At 44.6% G+C, this 23,803-nt stretch overlaps 1 protein-coding gene across 1 annotated transcript in view; it reads right to left on the reverse strand.

The window, feature by feature from the left end:
- Positions 1-23,803, reverse strand: part of LOC115275980 (contactin-associated protein-like 3) — a 149,649-nt gene that overhangs the window by 81,101 nt on the left and 44,745 nt on the right. Inside the window, exons 3-7 of the mRNA XM_029919691.1 lie at positions 19,282-19,429; positions 8,301-8,504; positions 7,046-7,230; positions 5,620-5,763; positions 2,224-2,485 (exon numbers count right to left, since the gene is read on the reverse strand). Coding sequence (XP_029775551.1) covers positions 2,224-2,485; positions 5,620-5,763; positions 7,046-7,230; positions 8,301-8,504; positions 19,282-19,429 — 943 coding nt within the window. The remainder of the gene's footprint in view (positions 1-2,223; positions 2,486-5,619; positions 5,764-7,045; positions 7,231-8,300; positions 8,505-19,281; positions 19,430-23,803) is intronic.

The following is a 23,803-nucleotide window of genomic DNA, read 5'->3' on the forward strand; positions in this document are numbered from 1 at the left end:
AAGTCAAACTTTCCCTTTTTGCAGACGACATGATACTCTACATGGAAAACCCGATCTACTCCACCAGAAGCCTTCTAGAACTGATCAATGAATTCAGTAAAGTTGCAGGGTACAAAGTCAATGTACAGAAATCAGTTGCATTTTTATACACCAAAAATGAAGCAACAGAAAGAGAAATCAAGAAACAGATCCCATTCACAATTGCACAAAAAACCATAAAATACCTAGGAATAAACCTAACCAAAGATGTAAAGACCTGTATGCTGAGAACTACAGAAGACTTATGAAGGAAATTGAAGAAGACACCAAGAAATGGAAAAACATTCCTGCTCATGGATTGGAAGAATAAACATTGTTAAAATGTCATTATTACCCAAAGCAATTTACATTCAATGCAATCCCCATCAAAGTTGCACCAACATTCTTCTCAAAGCTAGAAAAAACCATCTTAAAATTCATGTGGAACCACAAAGAAACCCGAATAGCCAAAGTTATATTGAAGAAGAAAACCAAAACGGGGGGCATCACCATCCCAGACTTTAGCCTCTGTTTTATTCATTTTTGAGAGAGAGAAAGAGTGTAAGCAAGGGAGGGGGAGAGAGAGAGAGGGAGACACAGAATCAAAAGTAGGCTCCAGGCTCTGAGCTGTCAGCACAGAGCCCGATGCGGGGCCTGAACTCATGAGCTGCAAGATCATGACCTGAGCCGAAGTCAGACACTTAACCAACTGAGCCACCCGGGTACCCCATAAAGCATTTTTAAATTAAGATATGTACATTACTTTTCTAGACAAAGCTACTGCACACCTAATAGACTACAGTATACAATAGACATAACTTTTATATGTACTAGGAAACTCGAAAATTCAATTGACTTGCTTTATTGAAATATTTGCTTTATTGTGGTAGTGTGGAACCAAACCTGAATATCTCTGAGGCATGCCTGTATTTCAAATGCAAAAAACATCACCCCTCAATATGCTTCCAAAGCAAGCAGCACATACCAAGGAAAATTCACCTTTGGTTTGTTCCCCCAAATTAACACATTGTGTTAATTTATAAGCCTGTGAAGGCTTAGAAATCAATGCTGTAAAATGTTTGTACAACATTTCAGCGCTGGCCTTTACAACAAGTTAAATAACTAATATATGTGCGTGTTGGGGGAGGGGGACAGGGCTATGTACCCATGTGAAACAACAGTGAAAAAACGATCTCTTTTAGTTAATACTACACGGGGCTTGTAAATCTGTACAAGCAACGGCTGAGGCAGTTTACTGAGTCTGACTGGACACTATTAGCTCTGTTCATTTGCTGAGGTCCACAGGGAAACTTGGTATGCCGGCAGTCAGATTTTCCTGATTCATAAGAAGAAACAAAAAATTTACATTTCATTCCTGGCTTTTCAATCCCAAACTGGTAACCACAGGTCAGGCAAGAGGTTCCTTCCATATTCAACTTTCATGGAAGGACATGCCACACGGACCTGCCTGGGTTTACATTTTTATTGGCACCCAAATGCCAAACAGTCCCCTTAAGTTCAAAGATAGCACATGTCTGGAAGTGAGTTTGGAAACACGGGTGTTTTTTGGAAGACTGGGCAGAATATCTGATCATGGTTATAAGAGCTTTATCCGAAACAGGGTCCCCAAAGGAAGCAGGAGCTCTGACAGAAGGCGGGGAGATGAGGACTTTAAGTATTATGAAAACCAGGGGCCCCAGGGTGGCCCAGTCAGTTGAGCATCTGACTTTGATTCAGGTCATGATCTCATGGTTCCTGGATTCCAGCCCTGCATCAGGTTCTGTGCTGACAGCTCAGAGCCTGGAGCCTGCTTCATTCTGTGTCTCCCTCTCTCTTTGCCACTCCCCTGCTCACGCTCTGTCTCTCTCAAAACGAAATGAATTTTTAAAAAATTATGAAAACCAGTGTGTAGATAGGCTCAAAAGCCAGTTAACAGAACTCTATTTTCCCAAGACTATTCAGGATTAGGCTAATGTCCTCCATAGTTCAAGTTCACAGCCAATTACTAACCACTGGCTTATGAATACATTATTACGTTTGATGTAGCTAACTTTGTGTCACACAACAACAGCCTGGAGATACCGATTTCAAAGGTAAAAGAAATCTAATTCCTTCTAGAAGGATTATGAATATCTTATCAATTCAGTCGCTCATTTATTGTAGAGATGACCAATCTTGGGTTTACACGTGACCAATGGCTATTACCTGCTGTGACGTCCCTCGCTGGATATCCGGGCTGGGAGAGACTCAGCTTGAGTTTTCCATCATCTAGAAGGAGGAGGAGAGCCCCTGACCCATGTTTTAGCTGACTGGTCAGCAACAGCCCTGCTCTGTCCCATGTCCGAAACTGGAAAGCGACCGACACTCTGTCCTCTCCGGCGGTGCCCGGGAGAGCCAAGTAGCTGCTGGAGCTCAGGAACGTCACGGGGACGATCTGGGGGTCTGAGCACGAGTAGGACACATTGCCCTGTGAACACAGCAGAAGAGGATTCAGGAAGGTGTGGACGGATACTTCTATTTCATGAACAAGGGTTTTCCATGATTTACACTTTCCTATCAACCTTCTAGTAAACTAGGTCTTTCGAAACTAGCCTTCCCCATCAAACTTAAGTCCAGATTTACCTCACGGGTCTCTCAAACCATAGCACTGCCCTCACTGGGCAAACCTATTTCTGAGTCTTTTAGGGGAGTCCTGTCTTCCCCATTTCTGGGTTTCCTCATGTTGGATGTGGGATACAGCAAACGAAACAGATGTCTTCTTTAGAGGTGTTGGGCGTTTACATCAGGTACGAAGCCCAGCACCAAGGCCCACCTTCTCCAAGAACCTTCCTGAATTCTCCTCAGTTAGGTAACTGTGCTCACAGCTGTGTCACTCAGGTGACACGTACCTTGGCCTCTGCACATCCGGAGGAAAGGATGCGGCCAGGTGGCCGCTCCACAGGCAAGCAGGCTGCCTCTCAGTAGCGCTCACGGGGTCACCCAGGTGCTCACCCAGCCTGAGGTCTGACCCGCCTGGCAGGCTGTTTTTATTTTTATTTCATTCTATTTTACAAAAAAAAACCCTACACCTTTTGTCTTTAGATTATGTCTCTTGCTCCAGGAGTAAACTTATTTTTAGTCCTAGCATTTGGAAAAGAAGGAACGTAAGTTCTTAACATAACTCCAATTAACATCTTTCTACTACAGTGTTCCCCCAGGATTGGATAAATTTTCATAAATTCCAGAGGAGTATGTACCTAGCCATTGCCATTCCTCTCCAAAATTCATTGTGCAGAGACATACAGCGAGATGGGTCTTAATTTAGCAGACACAGAAGCATACACACCATAAAGGCAGTGTAGTAAAGCCAATCTGGTATTGGGATAGGAATAAATGTAGCAGCGGAGCCAATAATTAACCCATAGAAGGATCTGAGAACATATGTACGATTCAACCTCGGCACAAAAGTTTGGGCCTCGTTACTAAATACTGCAAGAATAAATGGGGTCCATAAGGCATGAAATAACAACTGATCCACAGAAGGAATAAATCCTAGACAATCAAAGGCTTAAATATATTTTTCAATGTTAAAATTTTTGAATAAAGCTTACAACTTTTTACCAGAAAATCCGAGACTATATCTAGAGTCTAAAGTTTTAGAAACATTCCAAATACTACAAAGCTACAAAAAAAACCACATAGACATGTTGACCACATACAAATAAAAACATCTATATACTCGATGCAGCATATGACATTTAATATGAAAGATACAACATATAATGTATAATTACATTAGAGTATGATTTCATATTTAATACAAAATTTATTAATCTGAAAATATAGATGGGCCACAAATGACAAAGGGTCATCTACCAAACATAAAATTCTCATAAATTGATAAGGAAAGAATTGTTTAATAAAATTAAACATGGGCAAAAGAATAAGAATCAACAGCGATCAGAAAAGCAAATCCAAATGGAGGAAAGATGATTTCATTCATCGGTAGTCAGATAAACATAGAGTAACCATCAGATATTAGTTCATGTCCATTGAGCTGGCAAGAGTCCTAGAGCAGTCTGACGCATGTGGCTGTGCCTTCAACTGGACAGAAAGGCTCTGTCATACCCTGCGGATGACAAATGTCCTGTTGGTGTTTTGGGGGCAAAGGACTCAACAACACTAATTAAAATTTAAAGCTGTATGAAACTTTCAGGCAAGAAATTCTACTCCTGAAACTTTTCCCATCAAAATAAAAGACCCAGTCTCTGAAAACAGAGGTGCAATTGCCTGTTTTTGGTAAAACAGAAGCAGAAATGAAGCAAATGTCCTGATTAGAAAATGACTTTCGTAACGGCAAACTGAGCAGCCGTGAAAACACAAACCTGCACCTGGTGACTGAAACGAATTTCCGCAGGGTTTAGCTGAGTGGGAAAACCGAGCTGGAGAAAAGCTTACATAAAGTGATCCCATTCCTGTAAACAGTGCCAGAAATGGAGGCATCTACATTCACAAATCTGTGCGTGAAGCTGAGCGCTCTGGTCTGTAGAGAATTGGGTTATAAGGACCCAATGTGGAAGGACAGACACTGGCTTAGGGCCGGCGGCCCCGTGAAGAGACGGAACCGTGACAACACTCCTGTCCACCTTAGGGGTTAGCTTGCTTCCAGACAACACACTCCTTACTTACTGGCCTATGACTCTGCTTCCACAGCAGAGAGGCCACTGGTCTTGAAGAGAGAGGGACCCGAACTTTCCCAGCCAGCCTGGTCAAAGGCATGTCTGCTTTCTGAACAGCCTAGCAACGTTTTTGCAGGATATTTTTCATTTATGAGTTGCACAAACACTTTTACCAACCTCCCCTGTGTATCTGCCGAAACAAGGGAGCACTCTTACACCTCACAAGACAGGACCGGACCCCCACACACAGTCCCTGAGCACTGAGATAAGGTTTGGGACGGGCATCGTCAAGTCTGAATGTGATCAAGAAACGTTGCCGACCACAGCACGAACACCCCTCTCAGCGACCCTGGGCCAGGCAGATACCTTGGAGTTGGTTTCTACACGGGAGTCCACCTTCTCCCGCAGTTGGTGATCTCAAAGTAAATAAAGCACAAATTCCTTTCTAATCAAAATTCATCTCTTGGGTATTGGCCCTTCGAGCGAGCCACGGGCAGCTGACAGTGGAGTATCGGAGTTCGGTAACAGGAGGAAGAAGTGAGAGAGGAAATCAATCACAAACAAAGACACTACCTTAAGAAGTCTTTATACAAACTCACTGTGACATATTTGAGAGAGTTTTCGTCAGAAGAAGGAAAGTGATGGGGGTTAAGGAGTTTATTTGCAATGAGCACGGGGTGTTGTATGGAAATGTCGAATCACTATATCGTATACCTGAAACTAACAGTACACTGGATGTTAACTAATTGGAATTAAAATTTTTGTACGTTACATTTTAAAAATTAACCAATTCATGAAGATGAACTAAACACGAACGAAACACATAACAAGTATACAGGACTCGTGCATTCCTGCCGTCAGAGGAGGTGTATTCTAGAAACCTGAGCCAATCGGGCAGGTTGCAGCTCTCATTCTCTCTTGTCCTGCAAGTAGACTTTCTTACCATGACAAGGATCTGCGGTTCACGTTTCTTGGACAAATCAATGATATCCACTCCATTATAATAGAGGTTTTCGAAGCAGCCGTGAAAATTTTTATGTGGGAACGCCACTGATTTTCCATGTCCGGGCATCCCTCCGAAGCTGATCTTAGAAAGAAAAACATGACATAAATAATATTGTTTAATGATTTTCAGATTGTCTGCCTATGACATTTATGATGAGCAGGTGTAGGGTAACTGTCTCTAATCTACTCGGCATTATTTTGCATCATCGTGTCAACTTCAAATGAAGTTTTCAATGTAGATTTAGCAACGTTTTATTATATCTAGATAAATAGGTTAAATACCCTTCTCGCAATCGGCTGCTCAAATGACTCTGCCTCTTTAGTCGACGGGGAATATCGCACATTGATTTCCACGGTCACTCTAGGTCTGTGTGACAATAGAGCTGACCAGGATGACATTCTATGTTATAAACCTTTCTAGAACTCAGACGTTAGGGTCCTGGTCTTTGCCGTGACTCTGCTGATAGGTTACAATAATAAAGCCGTTGCTAATCTCATTCAAGGCCAGGCTCTCCAGCTGGCCTCCCCCGCTGAGGCCACTTATACTAAATGAATGTTGAAATCATCCCATTTGCTCTGACAGATGTGCTGAGCAGAACTGGCAGAAAGAAAGGGACATTTCAGTGTAGGTTCGATTCATGCAGGCAACACGCTGCAAATATGTTAAGCCTTTAAATATCCCAAGAAACGGTATTTGGAATTGAGCATATTTGACTCTCCTGCTCCTCAAAAAAGCAGGTTGGAATAAATTTAGATCACTTCTCTGAGGTACCCTAGATGGCTATGTCTGGGTAGGATTGCCCTAAACCACAGAGAAATCTCCAAGGTAACTGTTGACATCCGACACCAGATGTAGCACAGAAAAACCATCTTAACAAATGCATTTTTTTTAAATTTTTGAGAGAGAGAGAGAAAAGCACATGTGAGAGGGGCAGAGAGAGAGGGAGACACAGAATCTGAAGTACCTCCAGGCTCCGAGCTGTCAGCACAGAGCCCGATGTGGGGCTTGAACTCACAAACCGCGAGATCAGGACCTGAGCCGAAGTCAGACACTTAACCGACTGGGCCCCCCCCCCGGGCCCCCTGAACAAAAGTATTTTTAAGCGCTGCCTGCTGTACCGCTAGCTCTTCATGCACACGTGACTCAGACTCCACGCCCACTGCCTCTCATGCGAAAACTAACTCCCTGGAGCGATAAAACGCCGGGATGGTGCGTGTGCGCGTCAGGTGCCAATGTCACCCGTGAGAAACGCGTCACCAGAATTCCGAATTGCTAGCTGAGGGAATTTCTCTGTGCCGTTGTATTTTCCTAGAAGGCCGTGTTGCATGTAAATAATAAGATCTGTAATGTGTACTTTTCACACCTCATCGTCAAGATCCAAGGAGCGAGGCTCGCCCTTTGCCTGGAAGAGCTGAGCGTGCCTGTCCACGGTGAGGCTGACGTGTGTGTCCAGGAGCTCCAGGAGGACAGCATGCCAGTGCTGGTCGTCCAGCAGGCTGCCCAGGGTGAGGCTCACACGGGCGTCGGCGGGGGGCAGGCTGGCTCGGCCTAGGAGGACAGAGGACGTAAAGGAACCACTCGCATTCAATGCCATGACTGCCCCGCGGAGGGCAGCGCTTCTAGGTTACGCTTCCCTCCACCCCTTCCCTCCCACAAGCTGCTCAGCTGCTCTGATCTTAGTCTTACACACAACCTTCTCTCATTCGTGAATAAATTCTTACGCATTTCTTGTTTTTATTTTGTTGATGTTTTATTTATTTTTGAAAGGTTGAGAGAGACAGAGTGCAAATAGGGGAGGGGCAGACAGAGAGAGGGAGACACAGAATCTGAAGCAGGCTCCAGGCTCTGAGCGGTCAGCACAGAGCCCGAGGCGGGACTCAAACCCACCAACTGTGAGATCATGGCCTGAGCCAAAGTCGGACAATTAACCAACTGAGTCAGCCAAGCGTCTGTTGTTTTCATTATTACTAATTACTGCAGTTTCACTTTTCTTGACAATATATTCTTCCTGGGACCCCGTTTCTAGTACTACCTCAAAAAATTCAATGATCCACCCTTGTCTTTACAATATTATCAGGCTGTTTACTGAATAAGTACAAATGGTCTTATACAGTTATCAAGCTTTAAAACTTTTTACAGAAAAGTATATTGAAGATATATAAATGTTGCCAGTAGCACAGCTCAACCAGAGGATAGCCATGTTTCCATTTGGAGTTTCAGTTCTGGTTTACACCTATTGCTCCAGAGTAACGATTTATAGAGTCTTCTTTCTTTGTCAACAGTGTTCTGGTTGGGGTGCCTGGAGGGCTCAGTTGGTTGAGTGTCCTACTTTGGCTCAGAACATGATCTCACAGTTTGTGAATTCGAGCCCCGCATCAGGCTCTGTGCGGACAGCTCAGAGCCAGGAGACTACTTTGGATTCCGTGTCTCCCTCTCTCTCTTTCCCGCCTCCCTACTCCTCTCTCTCTCTCTCTCAATCAAAATTAAATTAAAAAATATTTTTTAAAAATTTAAAGCATTCTGGTTTCAGGATGAATTAACTGTGAAAAATTAAACATAAAAACATATTTTCATCTAAACAAGCTCATTCACGAAAACACCACCTTGTGGTTTTGTACCTGAATTAAGGGATAAGACGAGTCTTCCTTTAACTAACTCCAGGGTGATGTGCTTGCCATTTCGTCCTTCTCTGTGAAGTAAAATCCCATCGGTCTGCCCGGTTTTAAATTTCAAAGAAATAACATCTTTTGTTGGACTCGCGGATTTCTGATTCAATGTGTATATCAAGGAGCTCTTCCCATCAAAATTAACCACCTCAGATCCTACAGTGGGAGACATTAAAAAGAAACCTAAGTAGGGCATATCTTTATTAGTGCACTGAAATGTGTAAATCGACACGCACGCACACACACCCATACGCACACATGCGCACACGCACTCACACACGCAGGGGAGAGAATGCTGCCAATGCTCCCTTCTTATCCCTAAACTCCACTCTTTGCCTTTTCTGACATTTCGCCCAAAATGTATCATCTAGAAATACTTGTATTGACTTGGTCCAATTGCTCCTGCCTTTCTACTGGCCACTTCTCATCCTGTGAAAAATGAGCATCGGTAAAGAAGTTGAAGCCACATCATGTCATTGCTATGAAGCCGCCTTTCTCTCAACTTTCCGACAGCTTCCTTTTTCCATCTATCAAGGTCCTGTGTTCTAATTGAAGAAGTTATATTTTATCATTAACATAGAAAGAACATTGGTCAAAGCAGTGGAAGATGAAACAAGAGATATACAAAGGAATTCATACTACCCAGAAAAATCTCCTGGTCTCCATACCTCACAAGTCAAAAAGACAAGACATTACTGTGCCTTTAAAAAGACAAATGTCATGGATTTTACTAGTGTGTGGAATCTAAAAATAAAACAAATCCATAAAGAAACAAAAAAAGCATGGGGCACCTGGGTGGCTCAGGCGGTTAAGCACCCGAATTTGGCTCAGGTCATGATCTAGCAGTTCATGGATTCAAACCCTGCGTCAGGCTCTGTGCTGACAGCTTGGAGCCTGGCGCCTGCCTTGGATTCTGTGTCTCCCCCTCTCTCTGCTCCTCTCACTTTCTCTCTCAAACATAAATAAGTAAAAAACAAAACAAAACAAACAAATAAAAAAGCAGAACCAGACCTAGAAATACAGAGAACAAACTACAGTTGTCACAGGGAAAGGGGTGAAGGGGTGGGTAAAATGGGTGCAGGTAGTGGGTGCAAGCTGCCAGTTACGGAACAAATGAGTCAGGGCACGGAAGGCACAGCAGGGGGAACGCAGTCAGTGGTGCGGTGGTGGTGCTGCACAGGCACACATGGCGGCTACACCTGTGGCGAGAGTAACAGGACTCGTGTGGTTGTTGAATTGCTGTGCTGCGCACCTGACACTGCATGGCACCGTGTGCACCTTACACTCAAATAAATATTTTAAAATGAAAATTCTATTTATTTTTTTAATTTTTTTAAACATTCATTTATTTTTGAGAGAGAGAGATAGAGCATGAACTGGGGAGGGGCAGAGAGAGAGGGAGACACAGAATCGGAAGCAGGCTCCAGGCTCTGAGCTGTCAGCAGGGAGCCTGATTCGGGGCTTGAATTCAAGAACCTTGAGATCATGACCTGAGCCGAAGTCAGACGCATAACCGACTGAGCCCCCCAGGTGTCCCTATTTACTTATTATTAAATGTTAATTTCATGGAAAAGAGAGAAGGAAAGAGAGAGAGGGAGAGAGAATCTCAAGCAGGCTCTGCACTGTCAGCATGGAGCCGAACGTGAGGCTCGATCCCACGAACTGTGAGATCATGACCTGAGCCAAAGGCTAGTCCAACACTTAACCAACTGAGCCACCAAGGGGCCCCTAAAAGAAAAAATTTTTAAACACAGATGTATAATAAATCAAGATGCAAGAGAAAGTCAATAAAATAGGAAACATCAGATTCACACACACAGTGGAAAATATATAAATACTGCAGTCTGTCTAAAAATCATGTAAACACGCAATTATTCTCCATTGCATAATTAAATGAATGTGCCTGATAGAAACATAACCCTTTGTCAAATCCAAACAGTATGCTTTAGCGTATTAGATGACAGGAATGGAATTCAATAATGAAGGATTTAAATGCTTTCACATTTTCTAGTATAGTTTTCCTGCAGACACGTCACTGGAAGGCAATGGTAATAATTAAGGCTCATTTCTGCAGTCAGCAGATAAGAACTGTTTGTTTCATGAATGATTTTGTCGGGATTATTTTGATCAGGTGGTTTGGCCCTCAGCTTTCCTGGTGCCACTATTGCTGTGTAAGTGTAATATTGACCTTCCAGGGATGAGAACATCCTGGAGTGTGGGGTAAACACAAATTTCTGGCCCCATCCTCCGAGTTCTGACCCCGCTGGTCCGGGGCCAGGATGGGGGGCTCACAGAGAATCTGCATTTCTTTTTTTTTTAATATTTTATTTATTTTTGATACAGAGACAGAGCATGAGAGGGGGAGGAGCAGAGAGAGAAGGAGACACAGAACCGGAAGCAGGCTCCAGGCTCTGAGCTAGCTGTCAGCACAGAGCCTGACGCGGGGCTCGAACCCACGAACATGAGATCTGACCTGAGCCGGAGTCGGAGGCTTAACCGACTGAGCCCCCCAGGCACCCCGAGAATCTGCATTTCTAACATGACCGTGGCAGGCCGCCATTCCTGGTCTGATGACTACATTTGAGACCCACTGTTCTCAAGCCCCTAAATTCTGTTTCTTGGAACATTCCCCTCAGGCAAGATGGAGCAGCGAAAGCGTTACTGGATTTATAGAGAAGAATGGCCTTAAAACCCTTTGACGTTTCCAGCTCCCTCTCCAATGTGTTAGTCTCACTAACACTTGGACCTAGAACAATCGACTGCATGTTAATCATCGTGTAAGATCTTATGAGGCAGATTTACATGTATTTTGACAGGTTTTCTAAGCCCGTAAAGTGGCTCAATTATAATCCAGCTAGGAAATCGACCGAGTAAAACAAAACCACTTCAAAAATGTATCCTGTAACAGTCCTGGTTAGTCTCACTAAAATCTTTTTTTTAATTTATTTTTTTAATGTTTACTTTTGAGAGAGAGAGAGCATGAGCAGGGGAGGGGCAGAGAGACAGATGGAGACAGCATCGGAAGCAGGCTCCAGGCTCTGAGCTGTCAGCACAGAGCATAATGCGGGGCTCAAACCTACGAACCAAGAGATCATGACCTGAGCGGAAGTCAGTCGCTTAATCGACTGAGCCACTCAGGAGCCCCTCACTAAAATCTTAAATGATAACAAACTTAAGCTCAGTTTAGGGAGGTGAAAACAACACAGATAAAATTCAGGAATTGCTTTTAGAAGTCTAGAATGTTCGGATGCTCCTCTCTTCATTGGAAATTATCCACGTTAGCCAGCAGCCTGTACAGCCCCCAGGAGCTACTCTACAAAGAACCCTGGCAGAGAGCACATGTGCCCGCCGAGCCGAAAATGTGTGCTGTCTCGCCCTTTACGGACGTAGGTCCATCCCCCACTCTGCGGAATCAACCAGCGACGGGCACTGTGCTGGGCTCCTGATTGTTTCCAGGCGACTAGAACCAATTCACGGCCAGACATTCTGTGGTCTTTCTTTGATTTCAAATTTTAAAACCTTATTTTAGATGGGAAATCACACATTTAATTATTTTTTGGTCTGCCTATTGCATAATTCAAGGCACTTCATTTGTGGCTGTTGTTTCTTTTTAATGTTTATTTATTTATAATGTTAATTTATTTATTTTGAGAGAGAGAGAGAGAGATTGTGCATGCGCAAGCAGAGGAGGGGCAGAGAGAGAGGGAGAGAGGATCCCAAGCAGGCTCCTGGATGTTAGTGCAGAGCCTGCTGAGGGGCTCAATCTCATAAACATGAGATCATGACCTGAGCAGAAATTAAGAGTCAGATGTTTAACTGACTGAGGCACCCACGCGTCCCCATCTGTGACTATTTTTGAATGCATATTTTTATAAGGTAAAAACTGGTAAATATTTTGGCTCCTGCTTCATGTTTTAAAAGATTGGTTTTATATTGACAGGCGTCCTCAGCTTCAAATCCCACTTTAGCAGGGATTTTGCTTTGGCAAATATAGTTTTGTTATTAAAAGACCATTTTCCCCCATTTACTTTCTCCCCATCTCCCACCCCTGCCTGGACTTCATTTTCATACATTCCCTGCATTTTCATGTAAGATTGATGTAGCGACCACAAGACGCAACACTATGGATGTCGGGATAAAACAGAAGCGGACGGATGGGGCCTGGCCCACCCAGAGTGGCCGGTGCGTTCCTCGTTTTCCCACGTCTGCTCCCGTGGAAGAACGCATTTCTGCAGGAAAAACCTAGTCTAACTGTGGAGCAAAGAAAACCAGTGACAAGGAAGCAGCTCGCAGTCAAGCTGAAGGAAGCAGGGGCGAATGGGCTTGTCTCTGAGGAAGCATTTGGAAAGAAAGAGTGTAAACATCTTCCCCATCACAGGGTACCGGCACATGCAACTTACGGATGGGCACCAGAGAGCAGCCAACACGGCCTGGACGGCGGGCTACGCTGTGAATCAAGAAGCCCTTCTGTGAAGCCCGCATGATAAACAAGAACACACCTGATTACAAAGGTGATTGACAAGAGGACTATTTAGCCTGGAGACTCCATGACAGTCCTCAGAGAGAATCAGTTCTATCAAATGTCCTTTACTTACAGAACAATCTGAGTATCTGAAAACAAATGGACAAGTCAGCAAATCTAAAATATCTTGTTTAAACCTGTATCACTCAAACACAATTTTTAAAGGGAATAGATTTTTAAAAATTAAACCGTAACATCCTATTGTGGGATAGAGAAGGCTTAGCTTGGTGAGTCAGCAGGAGTGAGGGCTCCGAGCACAGCTGGGGGCAGCCCGAGGGCCCTCCAGCCTCAAGCCCCACCTCCACAGGACCTTCATACCACTGATGACACACTGACTAGAGAAGCCAACTGGCCGGTGTTTGAGCTCACTGGTGACGCGAAGGTGACCTTTATCAGCCCAGTAAAGTAAAGTTTTTGCTACTGGACTATTGTAAGAGCAAACACAATTTATAATGTTCGTAATTAATATGTATAATCAGCTATAAGATGTATTTGAATAAAAACACCAAAATGATGTACTAAATTACCGCTTAGCCTCACACTGAACTTTTACAAGAAGGTTTCATGAACAATGTCTTTGTATGTCATTCAACTAATCACATAATTGGGGTACTTGAAAGATAGGTCACTTATTATGCATTCGAATAGGAAGCGATAGTTTCCTCTACTGGAAGAGTATAGAACCCACATTCCAAAATAGAAAATGTGATACTTAATTGGAAATAAAAGTGTTTTTCCAATTTCACATCATTTTAACTTATCATTATTAGTTTGATTAATTTATTTATTATTTTATTTATTTTCAGAGCCAGAAATCATGAGTTAGGGAGGGCGGAGAGAGAATCCCAAGCAGGGTCCTCACTGTCAGTGCAGAGCCCGACACGGGGCTCAAACCCACAAACCACGAGATCATGACCTGAGCCAAAGTCGGATGTTTAACCAACTGAGCCACCAGACATCCCTAATTATTAGTTTTTTAACTGAGGTTATATTTTGATGACTGAATCACCAACAATATTATGAAAAAAGGCCCTCCCACACTAGCCAATTAGGGAGAGAAATCCATGTTACCAATGTGAGACTAAATTAGTGCTAATAGACTCAGAGCCTCTGGATCTGGTCCCACAAACAGCCTTTCAGAACAATACAGAGCAGCAGCTCAGAGAAAGAACCGGAGTCGTCCTGTGAGGGTCCAAATCCTGATTCCGCTGTGGAAAACATTAACCTGTCTATGTCTGGTTCCTCATCAGGAGAAGGATGAAGAGGGCTTTCCCACACGGCACTGACATGAGTATTAGACAACTTAACATCTAGACAGTGTGCACAGCAGTCCCCGAAACACAAGTGTTGACTACACTATGTTCGAGTGCTGGGCAAAGAATAGGAAATGCAGCAAGAGTTAAAACTGCACTTATGACTTCACCCCTGACCAAGATGGAGTAACGAGATTCACTCTCTCACCTGAAGTCAGAAGAGGAAAGGGGGCGTGGGGAGTGGAGAGGACATAAACAATGGTCATGCCCGGGGGTGGGAGGCGAACAAGAGGAGCCCCGGACCGCCGCTGAGGCACTGCCCGGAGAGAGTTCCCAGGTCACAGGGCAGAAAGGAGGACCCGAGGCAGAGCCCAGCAGACATTCTGGGAAGAGGAGACGGAGTCAGGAGGCTGGTGGAACAGAGCTCCACAGGCAGAGTACTCATGCCCCTCCAGTCAGCAGGGTACTGATCCAGGCATGCGAGGGCTGAAGCCCATCGAGATGGGGAGATGAGCCATCTAAGAGGATGAATGGGTTGGGGACAGTGCCCACTGTTGTCATCCAGACTGGAAACCTGCCCTCATTGGGTGGAGTACTCAGTGGTGGGAATGGGCACCCTGGACCACACACTGCTCTAGTGTGGGCTAACAGATTTTAAAAGCAAAACCTGAAAATGTCAAATCCCTTAAATTCAATATGTCCTTGAAGAAAGCTCAAGCATAGGGCACCCTGGTGGCTCAGTTAGTTAAGCGTCTGACTTCAGCTCAGGTCATGATCTCACAGTTCACAAGTTCAAGCCCCGCATTGGGCTCTGTGCTGACAGCTCAGAGCCTGGAGCCTGCTTTGGATTCTGCGTCTCCCTCTCTCTCTGTTCCTCCCCTACTTGCACTCTGTAGGTCTCGCTCTCTCACTCTCTCAGAAATAAACATTTAAAAAACTTTTTTTAAAAAGGAAAAAGAAAGGTCAAGCAGATAAGAAAGCAAAAATATCCAGGACCCAACAAGGTAAAAATCACAATGTCTGGCATCTATCCAAAAATGTCCAAGCATACAAGGAAGCTGGGAAGTATAGTATACAGTGAAGAAAAAGCAACCAAAATAGAACTGACGCAGATATTGTAATTCGCAAAGAAAGGCATTAGGGTAGTTGTTATAAGTGTCATGCGCATGGTCTAGAAGTCAAGTAGATACGCAAGAGACACTTGTAAAAAAGGGAAAATTACAACGTCTGAGTTGAAACACACTGACTGGGATAACCGGCAGATTAAACACTTCAGAAATACAGACTACCGGACTTGAAGACACAGCAGGAGAAATGTTCTACAGTGAAACAAAGAGTAAAAATAATAACTTAAGAAAATAAACAGGATGTCAGTGAAGGTTTGTGACCCAACAAAGCCAAACGGCCTAATACATGTTCTATCTAATGACAGTTGGGTCACTTAGGGAAAAAGTGAGGGGAAATTTTAGAAAAAAAAATATTTGCAGAAACAATGACTGAAACTTTCCAAATTGGATGAAAACTATAAACCCACAAGTCAAAATAACCCAGTGAGATCCAAATACAAGAAACAGAACAAAATAAAACCAAATTACATCAGAAAAAAATTGCTCAAAATCTTAAAAGCAGCTGGAGGGAAAAAAGGCGTGTCACAGTCAAAGAGACACTGATACAGATGGCCCCGGGTTTCCCTGTGGACAGGATGCAAGTGAAGAAACAGAAGAGCAACATCTTGAAAGTAATGAGTGAAAAATATTTATCCTAGAATTCCATACTGAGTTCAAATAACTTTCAGAAATGAAGGCAAAATACCACCTGTCTCCAGACATACAAAATGTGAAAGAATTCCTCACCAGCAGATCGACAAGCCAAAAAATGTTACAAGAAATGTTTGAGGTGGAAGGAAAATGATACGTGGAAATGTGGATCAATACAAAGGAGTAAAGAACACCAGAGTTTACACAGATCGATGAACATTTATGTACATTATATATACGTGTATCTCATATATGAAATATTAACTATAGAATGTATATAAAATAGAATGTTAACAGAAGGATTGTAATACAGACACATGTTGAGGTTGTTACATAAAACCATCTTTGATGCAATCATAAATATTTTTTTTTATTTTTATTTCTTTAAATGTTATTATTTTTATTTTTGAGAGAGAAAGAGAGTGAATGTGAGTGGGGGAGGGGAAGAGAGAGAGGGAGACAGAATCTGAAGCAGGCTCCAGGCTCTAAGCTGTCAGCACAGAGCCCAATGTGGGGCTTGAACCCATGAACCATGAGATCATGACCTGAGCCAAAGTCTGACGCTTAACTGACTGAGCCACCTAGGTGCCCCACCAATATAATTTTTAAGTAAACACAATATTTTCAAACAGCTAATTACATGTTTTATTTCCTTCTCTTCCCTGCTAACCCATTTTCTTTTCAATGCCTGATCTGACACAGGATGGGAGGGCCACATGGACAACTGGTAGATCACCATAGTGTTAGCCAATCTGTGCCAATGTGTTGCACATTCCTAAACATTCACACACTCCTTCTTTCCTCTTTGTTTTCCTTCTGCCCTCCCCTCCTTCTTTCTTCCTTCTCTTATTCAATCAACACACTAATAAACATAAAATATTACCAGAGCACACTACCACATGATGGGAATGGAGGCAGCTCAAGGGAAGACTTGAGAAGACACTGACCTTGAACATGGGGAGTCAAAGTAGACGGGCAAAAAGGAGGAACGGAAGATGCCCAAGAGAGGAATAACCATCAAGAGAGAAATGAAGGTGGACCTGGGGACAGTATGCCGCGTCTGTGGCTTCAGAGACCTGTACCGAAATGTCAGCTTGGAATGGATCAGACAGTGTGTGAACGTTATTGAAAAGTTAAGAAAGCAGAATGGCACCCAAGAGGAGACCTTTTCAGAATAGAATACAAGGCCTAGAATGAGTCCATGGGGGAACAGAGGCACTCACACTGGGGGCTGCTGGAGGGGGCGGGACTCTAAACTAGTGCCCCCTCTAGAAGTGGGGCGGGGGGATTTTCAGGAAGGGAACACGTGTGTGCCAAGAAGCCGTGAAAAGGCATGGGGTTTACAGGGATGGCCAGAATCATTATAACTGGAGCACAAAGAAACGAAACCAAACAGAGAAGTTTCTTCTAAGAGACATTATACTCCAAGATAAGCAATCTGGACATTTTCTCAGTATCAACAGAGCAGTGAAAATAGAAATGGGGGAAAAAAAGATAATAATTAGCCCTTTGGGCTATAAACCATATCATATTCAATTACTGTCAAAAATAAAAGTGCAAAGTGCTATGCTTGAACAATTATTCTTATTAATAATAAAAATGAAGACAATACAGAGGCCCTACTATTAAGGAACACACTCCGATTAGTTTTACAAGTAGTGATGACTATTCTAAGTCCTGGTGGGAATCCTAGGCGCCCCACAGCTCGTGTTTGTGAAATTTCAGGTGCACACAGGCCCCGTGACAAGCCCCACAGCCAACCAGCCCTTCCCGGAATCAGGCACAGAGCTTTGATCTTCCTTGAACTGACCTCTAACCGAAGGAGCCGTAGAAATACCTCCTCAAGAAGAACATCAAGCTAATGGCAAGTCCCCATGAAAGAGCGCGCACTGCTTTGAAGTAGTAAACCTGACGTTGTTTCCAGGGTAATGGGAGGAAGGAGAAACTAATTTCACGGGATCAAAGAGAAATGGAATAGCAGGTGCGCCAGCCGCTGCCGCCCTGAGAACATTCATGGATCCCAGAGACAAAAGGATGGAAGGAGACGGCCAATGGGAAGAGAGAGAAAAAGGCTGACAGCAACGCAGCCCCATACATGGTAAATGGAGCACGGCAATGCCAGTGCAGAGGTGGGATTTGGAAACAGAGCCGAAGGGGAGCCTGTGGTCCGGCAGCTGGACGAAGCTGCGGCCGCAGGGACCCTGGAATCTAGGATGGGGTTGCTTCTGGGGGGGCAACCTCACCTCCAGGAGGTCTCGCTGTCCGCGGGGGTAGCAAAGTGTGCATGGTGTCACTGCCACACAACCCGGCCTTGCGCCCCACAGTGCCACCCTCCCCCATCCCTGAGCCGACGTCAGCCGAGATTCTGGCTGCCACTTGTTCTACGCATGCGCCTCTCCTCCCTGGACCCGCTCCGGGGGCGCAGCTCAACTCCCAAGCCCTTCACTGTCACTTGGAAGACCGACTGACTACTCCCTATGCCCCAGGTTCGTGTTCCAGTATTGTACATCTGTTTTGTACAACTTTATGACTTCTCATGACACCTGACAGCAAAAGTGAATCATTTTAGAACACCCCCCCACCCCCTCCAACATCTAACACAGTTCTTTGCAAATGGCCAAGGGTCGGATAAATTCTTAGATGGCAAGTGAGGGAATCAGGAAACGAAAGCCAGGATAATGTAGTAGTGATGAGAGCCAAATTTGGGAGTGGGGGGGAAGACATCGTTTTTGAAATGAGGTGTGACCAAAAACCAACCTTACAAGATGTTCCCACACAATATACGCTTTCAGTTACTCTCTAGTTTTCTAGAAAGCATTTTAAAGAATTTTTTCTTTTTGTATTAATTTAAGTAAATACTAGTATATTCCAGATCATCAAAATGGCAACCGAGTGGATTAGCCCACATATTTCACTGAATGTGTTCATGCTTGTGTTTATGTGATTTTCATCAGTGGAGGAAAGAAGGAAGACACAAGACACAAATGATGTTCAAAAGAATTGTTCAAAGAAAGAAAAGAGGAGATGTAGGCAGTGAGCATAAAAGAGGAACGGAGTCATAATCGTGGGGTCCCGGGAACACACCACCAGTGTCCCCACACCCAGGTCACCCCGGTGTCAAAGAACAGCCCCATCAGACCCAGTCCAGTACTGCTGTCGATTTGAACTTCATAATTTTATGAAGTGTCCACTGTAAAACACGTTCTGAGGCTCAGTTCAGGTGCACCTGTGTATTCAACTAGAAAATAACTAAAGACAGTGGAATTTCAAGTCATTCCATAGAAACACTTTTACATAGAGAGATATTTAAAAGGCTGAAAAAAGTCAAGTTCACTGTTCAGTTTGGCATGTAGAGCACGTGCCCCATCACTGACATCAGCGGGGGAATAAACACCACTTACTGTATGCACATCCGTACACTTCTATCCGCATCCCAATCCTGCCCTTAGGGTTCCAGGCTACGGGGAGGAAGCGCAGGAACCTGGCTTCGAAGGGAGGCTCGAGTCTGTAATGCACCACGCTGTCTGCGTTCGTGTTTCCTGGAAAACCCTGGGAGAAAACGGAGAAAGGATCAATGTGTCTGCAGAATGCCAAGTTCACACTGACACTTCCCGTGCCTGCAAGGGACGGATGCCTCCCTTTGTTACTATGCAAGAGGCTTCCTGCTTTATGTGTGAGAGGCTGTGTGACAACCTTTCTTCAGGCCCTGGATGAGTCCCCATTGTCTAAGTTTTCCTTATTTGCAGGGTCGATAAGAAATGTGCAGGTGCTCACAGGTGACCCCACATCCAAGGCAGTCAAGGGCAATGTCAGCTTGCAGTCTGTGCAATTTGAGCCCCACACTCAGGAATTTGGGAGCTGGAAGGGACCTAGACAGGGTTCTAGTTCAAAACCCTTGATTAATGAATGCAAACCAAGGTCTAAGAAAGTAGGAAGATTCCGCAGAGGTGGGACAGCTCTGATCCAGCATGGCCAGGACTAGATTCTGGGCTTCAGATTTCAATCCCAGTGTTCACTGCGTGTCCCCAGGTTGCCCCAAGTTAGAAGCACTTCAGGAGCACCTGGGGGCCCACAAAACAGGGGGGGCTGCTCAGCCCCAGGCACCTGGCCCCAGGCCTGGAGGGGCCAGCATGAGAGCAAAGGAGGTCATTATAAGGCCTGTGTGGCCTGCTTCCCATGGTGTTGTTTTTAAAGTAAACATCAGTACACAGGGAAATAAACAAAAAAAAGGCGATTTTCCACACACATTGGCTATAGATACGCTACTCGTGATTTAACCATTTTTGAAGGTAACACTTACATGCAAGAAAAACCATGAAAGAGTACAAAATCCAACACACAGAGGTGGATTCTCATGCAGCCTCTCGACCCCGTCCTGGCGAGGTCAACTTAACAGCGTTTACCCAAGTGTTCTGTACTTTAATGTGAAAAATAAAAGACGGGTGGGTTTCAGACAAAATGAATTTGTTATCCCCCGTCAGCCACCCCTCCCCTCACTCCTGCTGCCTTGCCCACCTTAGCAAGCACTGACGCTCGCACATCAACATTCAGAAAGCGTTAGGATGCATCAGAAGATTACAACTCGTGTGCCAACAATTCCTCTACGCTGTGTCTCCAAAGTCCGTCAAAATGCTGGGCTCCTCGGTCCCACCCCGTGAGCCCCCAAATGGCTCTAGCCTCCTTTGGACCAGGACTGCTACCAGCTCTTTCTGCTCTGAGCATTTTAGTCGGCCCCTAAAGCTTTTTAACTTTTTTTAATTTGAAAGAGAAAGAGAGAGAGAGAGAGAGAGAGAGAGAGAGAGAGAGAGAGAGAGCGAGCCAGCAGGGGAGAGGACACAGGGAGAGAAAGAGGATCTTTTGTTTTTAATATATTACTTACATTTTTTCTCTTTTATAGTTTATTGTCAAGTTGGTTTCCATGTAACACCCAGTGCTCATCCCCACAAGTGCCTCCTCCCTGCCCATCATCCCCCTCCCCCTCCCCCATCAGTCCTCAGTTTGTTAGTATTCAAGAGTCGAGAGAGAGAATTTTAAGCTGAACATGGAGCCTGACGCAGGGCTGGATCCCACGACCCTGGGATCATGACCTAAGCCGAAATCAAAAATCAGATGCTCAACCAACTGAGCCACCCAGGCCCCCCACCCCTGAAGTTTATACAGCCGTTTAATATTGATTCTTCATCAGATTCTCAACCAATGTTCCCGGATGGTCCATGCCATAATAGTGAAGCTCTAACAACCTAAAGTTTTCCTAACTGTTACACAGCATCTCCATAGAAAACACTGCCCCATCCAAGGACCTGAGCAGTTTATGCCAAGAAAACAGAGAGTAAGGGCCCTTCAGCTGTGGTGTGTCTCTTTTAAAATCTTTTAATGCCAAATGTTAAAATCTATCTAAAATTCTGTCAGTTCTTTGGAATCCACAGTCAAAACTTCAAGTTCTACACTCTTTGATCTCTCCAAGCTTTACTATCCAGAGAGACAAAGATGTTCTTGTAACATTCCTTCCTATGAGAGTAATATAATGAGGGAACAAAAGTCGACCATGTCTGTGCCTATCTGCTTCAGAAGGTCAGACTCCCCTTCCTGCCTGCCATTAATACCAACCGCCAGAGACAATCATAGAGTACAGGAGCGAAGTTCTTCTGAGCTCAGCCAGGGATGGTGCCGCCCTCGTTGTCTGGCTGTGAAACACCAGACCCGGCTTAACAACCAGACCCGACCCGACCCAACCGAACCCGGGCACCACTACATACGCCGCGACAACCAGGCACAAACAGATGGAAGGCAGAATATCAAAGCCTCCAATGTGATGGGAGGGCCCTGGTGGTCTCGGGTGCTGTCATTCTGCCTCGTGGCTCATGAATGAAATACCAACTCCGAGGCACTCGTCATTTCTCTCTTGTTCAAGGAAAGCGTAATCTTTGCCCTAGGTCATCTTTTTTTCAAGGGTTAGCAACTGTTATGCCAGGATCAGGTGAACACTTTCCCCCCACTCCACACGCCCAAGTGGGAAGCTGGGGACATGCACTCCCTACCCCCGCCTTCCCGCTTGCCCTGCAGGCTGCCGTGGGCAGGACCTGTGCTGCACCAGCTCCGCCACGTGCGGGCCCACGGTCTTCGCTGTCATCATGGGCTGTGGGCCACACTTCATCTACAACTCCAGCTTGTGAAACCCAACTCTAAAGGTTGAGATGCTGCTAAGTTAGATAATATCTGAAAAGTAGCATTCCCATATCTGCCAGGAGGTAGGCGGCCCGTGAACGCTGGCCACTGCGGCTGTGCTCCTGGCTGCCATTTTGGTTTTTGCCAGTACATCTGGCCGGGCCGGCTCATCTGTCACTTAACAGCATCCTGTTACTTAACATCTCAGGTTCAATACTCAAGATGTGCAGATAAACAGTGAAGGGAGGGGCATCAGCTCCTACAGCCACGGTCACGGTCACGCCAAACTTAGAATTCATTTTTAAGAACTGAAGTCAAGGGCACTTGGTGTCTCAGTTAGGCAAGGGACTCTCAGTTTCAGCTCAGGTCACAGGATCAAGCCTCCTCTGTGCGGACCCAGGGGAGCTGCTTGGGATTCTCCCTCTCCCTCCTTCTCTCTCTGCCCCTCCCGCATGTGCTCTCTCTCACTCTCAAAATAAATAAATAAACTTAAAAAAAGAATTGTAGTCAATATTTATTTGAGTGTTGCTGACAAAACTTGTAAACCTCAGCTTGAACCATGTAATTAAATTATTTCCTAAGAAGGATACTTAAATTGTTTTATTTTCCTCATATGTCATTACTTCCCTCTAACATACTTTGTTTATTGGATATGAATTCTGAAAATCACCCTTCAGATTGTGTGTCGGCAGTGCCAGACAGCAAAAGGAATTCCTCGTTTTATTTTAAAGGAATTTACAATACTGCCTAAGAAGTATTTCAAGTGGCAATAATGTCTTAATCGTCGTGACAAGCGGAGATTCAGAACGCACTCTTCACAACTTCTGAGACTCTTGCTCAAAACCAAACGTTCATCGTGTATGGCCTTAATTATACTCAAAGACTTGGGACCTGTGTGTGTGTATGTGCACACCTATGTGATTATCGTAATTCATTCTTATTTTAAGGAATTACATTATTTTTGTCTTCTGTAGAATTATCAACAGTCCTTTTGGAGACAGCTCAATGATCCATTTCCTTAAAGACACAGAGAGCAAGAGAAACGAGTCCAGCACAGAGGAGATCTCCATGAGCATGTCATTCTCACGTTTGGGGCTAATTACTGAAATGACCTCATATATTTTTGCTAAGCTAATGGATCTCTTTTTTGGCGGTCGTGGAATCTATTATTTGCATCATACAGCACTCTAGTGTTTCCACAGCAGTCAGGGATGCGCAGGCTGGATGCACATTGGCAAGAACAAAGGCTCACTCTTGCCCTGTCCTAACACGTGGGAAGGTGAAGACCCCACGGGAGCAGGGAGAGGGGCCCTGGTGGAAGCGAGCTGCCTGCACAATTCCTTCGTGGTTCTCGCCCCCGTTTAGAGGTGCCCTCCATGGGGACTTGTGAAAATCAAAAATCAGCCTCGTCCAACTTCTTCCCCAACTCTCGTTCCAGGAGTGACCCCAGAAAAGCCAGCATTTTCACGTATAAAGCAGGAACAAGAAAAACTATCTTACAATTCCGATGAGTTAGTGTGAGTTTCACAGGTTTATCATCTAGCCATTTTCTTCCTGGCATTCCTGCCGAGGGTCGCTGGAGGGGTGCCGGCTGGCGGGGTGAGCTAAGTGGGCGAGGGGCGTTACGGGGCACCTGTTGGGATGAGCACTGTGTGTTGCAAGTGATGAATCACTAAATTCTGTTCCTGAAATTATTGAACTATATGTGAACTAACTTGGATGGAAATTTTAAAATATAAGCTAATATTTGAAAATGTC

The sequence above is a fragment of the Suricata suricatta genome, chromosome 13 (genome assembly GCF_006229205.1).
Source record: "Suricata suricatta isolate VVHF042 chromosome 13, meerkat_22Aug2017_6uvM2_HiC, whole genome shotgun sequence".
NCBI lineage: Eukaryota > Metazoa > Chordata > Mammalia > Carnivora > Herpestidae > Suricata > Suricata suricatta.